General features: G+C 38.0%; 1 protein-coding gene across 1 annotated transcript; it reads left to right on the top strand.

Moving 5' to 3' along the window:
- Nucleotides 1,552–4,100, top strand: IL5 (interleukin 5). The gene is made up of 4 exons (XM_005682619.2): nucleotides 1,552–1,689; nucleotides 1,896–1,928; nucleotides 3,471–3,599; nucleotides 3,707–4,100. The coding sequence occupies exons 1-4, from the start codon at nucleotides 1,552–1,554 to the stop codon at nucleotides 3,803–3,805; spliced, it is 399 nt and encodes a 132-aa protein (XP_005682676.1). The 3' UTR covers nucleotides 3,806–4,100.

Raw genomic sequence — 4,933 nt, 5'->3', positions numbered from 1 at the left:
ACTTTTACCCTGTCTGTGCAGAGGTGTGACTACACACATGCATCCAGGGCATTGACACAGAACCACTTTGGGAGGCTCACTGAAGTTCCCCATCACAAGCCATGGCTTGCACCTCCATTATGTGTGCTCAGGCCAGGGAATAAGGAAGAATGTGGTCTAGAAGAGGGCCCCATCTCACTCCCGCCCGGGATTATGTGGCCTACCCCGGGTGTGGAAGGATATCCCCCCACTTTGTGGGATGTGAATGTGACATGTATTTTTGGTTGCCTTCCTAGGATCTAGGTCCCTCCTACTATTACCTAGGACCCCAAATTTCTCAGCTATGCAGTTCAAGTGGGATGAAGCCCACCTCCAGCTACATGGAGAGCTAATCAGTATATCACATAGCCCTGGCCACAGTTTAGGGGGGAACATGGGATTAAGGGTGAATAAGGCTGAATTCTAGAACTTTTAATTGAGCAATCAGGAAAACACAATTTGCTTTCCTCTGTGGCTCATGAACAGGGTACATACAGATTTAAGGGTTTGGACATCATATTGGGTCTACAGTGACCCAAGGAATGGGTCACTGCCTGAGAATGGAGACAAAAGTCCCTGAGGTAAGCAACATAAATGAGCCTCCACCCTGGATCATTTGACTGTATGAGATAACGAATCCCTCATTTGGCTTCAACCAGTTTGAGTTAGGTTTTGATTACTGGCAATAGAAAGAAAGTGAAAGTTAAATTGTTCAGTTGTGTCCAACTCTTTGCAACCCTGTGGACTGTATCCCACCAGGCACCTCCATCCATGGGATTCTCCAGGCAAGAATACTAGAGTGGGTTGCCATTTCCTGCTCCAGAGGATCTTCCCAACCCAGGGATTGAACCCAGGTCTCCCACATTGCAAATAGACGCTTAAGAATACTGGAGTGGGTTGCCATTTCCTTCTCCAGGGGATCTTCCCAACCCAGGGATCGAACCCAGGTCTCCCACATTGCAGCCAGACGCTTTAACCTCTGAGCCACTAGAAAGGACCCTAATCAAGAGTGCAGTGAACACAACTTGACTGCTAAGTTTTGATGGTCTCCACTCTTCATCAGTATATTCAATTTCTTTTAAGACAGATCAACCGAGCTTACAACTGCATTAGAGTTTACTTAATCTGAAAAGAACTTCTCAGTATTTATGTATTTCAGCATAAAATTCTACGTAGTGGTTTACATTATACTTATTTGTATACTCATCTTTTAAAAGGAAATTCAATCTTCTGACTTAAGACATGCAAATGTGGGGCAATGATATATAAGTCTAAGGATTTTCTTTGGTAACAAGAAATGTTTTTAAAGGGGGGGGGAAATAGGGATTTTTGATTATTATTGAAAGATAAAACTATAAGATACAGGCGTTGGAAATATTTAGTTTCATGATATGCCACTATTAGGCATTCTGTATCTGATTGTTAGAAATTATTCATTTCCTCAAAGAGAGAGAATAAATTGGTTGGGTATGCAATCTTGTACTATGCACTTTCTTTGCCAAGGCAAACGCTGAACGTTTCAGAGTCAAGAGAATGCATCTGCGTTTGACCTTGGTAGCTCTTGGAGCTGCCTATGTTTGTGCCAATGCTGTAGAAAGTACCATGAATAGACTGGTGGCAGAGACCTTGACACTGCTCTCCACGCATCAAACTCTGCTGATAGGTGATGGGGTAATTTTCTTTTTGATTCCTACAGCCTTTAAAATATATAGCTAATCATTTGTGGTGGCTAATTTTTAAAGATCTGTCATTAGTCATGAAATTATGAGAGAGTTAGTACAAATATAATTGGTAACCATACAACTAGCAAGCATTTTTACTAAAACTTACGAGTGTTAGAGTGCTTTTAAAATGAATGTATTTCCTTTCCTTTTCAGAACTTGATGATTCCTACTCCTCAGCATACAAATGTAAGTTAAATCATGATTTGATAAATGATTGAGTGAATAAGTGAATTTCATATTTTAAGCTATAAAGCAAAGTTATCACTGGAATGATTTACTTTTCTCCATTTTGTTTTTATATATGTGAATACAAAAGTATGTACTTAAAAATATTAAGAATGACTTTATAACAAGTAAAATCCATCAAACAAGTGGATCAGGCCCTCTGGTGATGTCAGTTCTACATTTCAAAGAGCCTTGAGTCAGGAATTCTTTTTTATTTTTAGGTATTTAATGTCTTTTTTGCTATACTTTAAAAATTAATTTATTTTTAAAATTGAAGTATAGATGATTTACAATGTTGTGTTAATTTCAGGCATGCAAAGATTCAGTTACATGTGTGTGTGTTTACATATATATTATTTTATATATATTGTTTTTCAGATTCTTTTCCCTCCTTTCCATATATGTTATTGCAAAATACTGAGCGATGGGTGATACTCAATAGGTCCTTGTTGTTTATCTATTTTATATAGAGTAGTGTGTATATGTCGCTCCCGAATTCCTAATCTATCCCTTCCCTCTCCCTTTCTCCTTTGCTAACCATAAGTTTGCTTTCTATATCTGTGAGTCTGTTTTGTAAATAAGTTCCTTTGTATCATTTTTTTTAGATTCGACATATAAGTGATATATGATACTTGTCTTTCTCTGTCTTTACTTCACTTAGTATGGTAGTCTCTAGGTCCATCCATGTTGCTGCAAACGACATTATTTCATTCCTTTGACAGCTGAACAGTAGTCCATTGTGTGTGTGTGTATACACCACATCTTCTTTATTCACTTACCTGTCAATGGACATTGGCTATTGTAAATAGCACTTCTTCCTACAAGAATCCCATATTCTGTGAGAGGAGCCTCCTAGTCTCCATTCAACTCTGACTAACTATGACTTTCCTCACTTTTACATCTTTCTGAAACTTGAGCAAGTTAGGGTTATACTTTTAGAATCATGATCAGTAGACATTAAAATATACAATGAATGCCCTATACTAATACGTGTGTCATTTCTACATATTTAAATTATTATGATTGTATAAAGGAATTGCATACATTTAAAGTAAGTCATGGTTGTATTAAATTGTAAAATATATGATTTTATTAGTCTAAATAAAATAAAATTACCAGCTAGAACTACAAAAGGAAACTCATGTGAGGTCAATCAGTATCGTAGTTACATTATACTTCCTCAAGGTTGTTTTTTTTTGCTTTTACTTTTTTTTTAATTTTTATTTTTACTTTATTTTACTTTACAATACTGTATTTTCGTCAACGTTTTAACTTTGGTTAAGGAGTTAATTTATATCATTTGTAAAACTCCTCAGTAATTACAAAAATTTTATCTACTTTTGGAAATTATATCTCACTGTGAAGTGGTCTGCTACTTGGGAAAAGAACAAGTAAAACATTCTTTGGAGAACAGAACTCATGTAAACAACACAACTAACTTCTGGGACCAAATTTTTATACCTTGTCTTGATTATTTACTGTTTTTAAATCTTCCTCATTTAGCACCAACTATGCATTGAAGAAGTCTTTCAGGGAATAGACACGTTGAAGAATCAAACTGCACAAGGGGATGCTGTGAAAAAAATATTCCGAAACTTGTCTTTAATAAAAGAATACATAGACCTCCAAAAAGTAAGCTAAAAACATTTAGTGGAAACTTATGTATATTTGTCTGGCTCTGCCTACATTTATAGGAATTGACAGTTTCCTACAATGCTTATTGTCTGTTCTTTTCACAGAGGAAGTGTGGAGGAGAAAGATGGAGAGTGAAACAATTCCTCGACTACCTGCAAGTTTTCCTTGGTGTGATAAACACAGAGTGGACGATGGAAAGCTGAGATCTACCTCTTTCACTGTAGTGAAAGTTTCTGGAGGAGGAGAAGGATGTTTTAATGCAACAAGGATGAGGGCCAGCCAATGGTGGAGTCTTTATATTCAGTGTAATTAAACTTCAGAAGCAAAGTAAATATTTTAGGCATACAACTGTTTTACCTCACACAGGCAGAAAGTGCATAAAAACAAAAAATCTGAGTTGTATTTCAGATGTCAGAATCACTGAAGTATTTTCCACCAGTTTGCTCCAGGCAAAACAGATACATATATATATACTTTTATATATCTTATTTAACATAACATTTTGTAAAATGTCTGTTAATTTAATATTATTTATGAAATAATTGAGAACTTAGAAAATTAATATTTATTTCACCTTAAGCTATGTTTCAATAAAACAAAATTTGACAACTCTAGTTCAGTTTGTTGCTGGCCTTTATCTTACTCCTGAAGTGAGCACAATCTGTGTGAGACCATGCTGAGTTTGGAGGTCTTTCACATCTTCCGGGTGGCAGACGTGGCAGGTTGCTAGGTGTACCGCGGGTGGATGCGACCAAGTGGGACTGAATGGGGAAGGAGGCAGCAGGGACACGGGCAGGGGCTGAAGCCTGGCTTCTGCTCCACTATGCCCAGAGACTAGGATGGTGCAGGCTAAATGGCAGGTGAGGAATGAATGAGTGAGTGAATGAATGAATGATTATGAGGGCTGGCCAGAGAACTCAAATGAGTTTCACCACTTCGCTAGGAGAGGAGAGCACTGTAGGAATCTGTGTTTAGGTCTCTTTCCAGTCTATGAGAAGCACGTGGCAGACCAGTCACACTGCCAGTCTGGGGAAGGGGCTGGAAATGTTCTTTGTGGAGCCCAGGGCACTGTGGACCTGGGGGAGTTCTTCACCTTACCTGACACTGTGGCCTAACAACGGGCAGAGAAGCACTGGCAAGCAGTTATAATGGGGAGACTCTGTTCTAGAGGTGCCCACTGTCTGTATTCCCAGGGAAGAATAGCATTAGGCAGAACAACAACCCAATCAGCCTGTTTGCCACTATCGGTACCATATTTGAAAGCTCCTCTGCTTGAGGAAATCTCTGAAGGATTCAGAAAATACGTGTTTTAAAGATATACTTTAAAACTG

Source organism: Capra hircus, chromosome 7 (assembly GCF_001704415.2).
Source record: "Capra hircus breed San Clemente chromosome 7, ASM170441v1, whole genome shotgun sequence".
Classification (NCBI taxonomy): Eukaryota; Metazoa; Chordata; class Mammalia; order Artiodactyla; family Bovidae; genus Capra; species Capra hircus.
The sequence above is the reverse complement of the archived record's forward strand: the minus strand, read 5'-3'. Positions and strand labels throughout refer to the sequence as shown.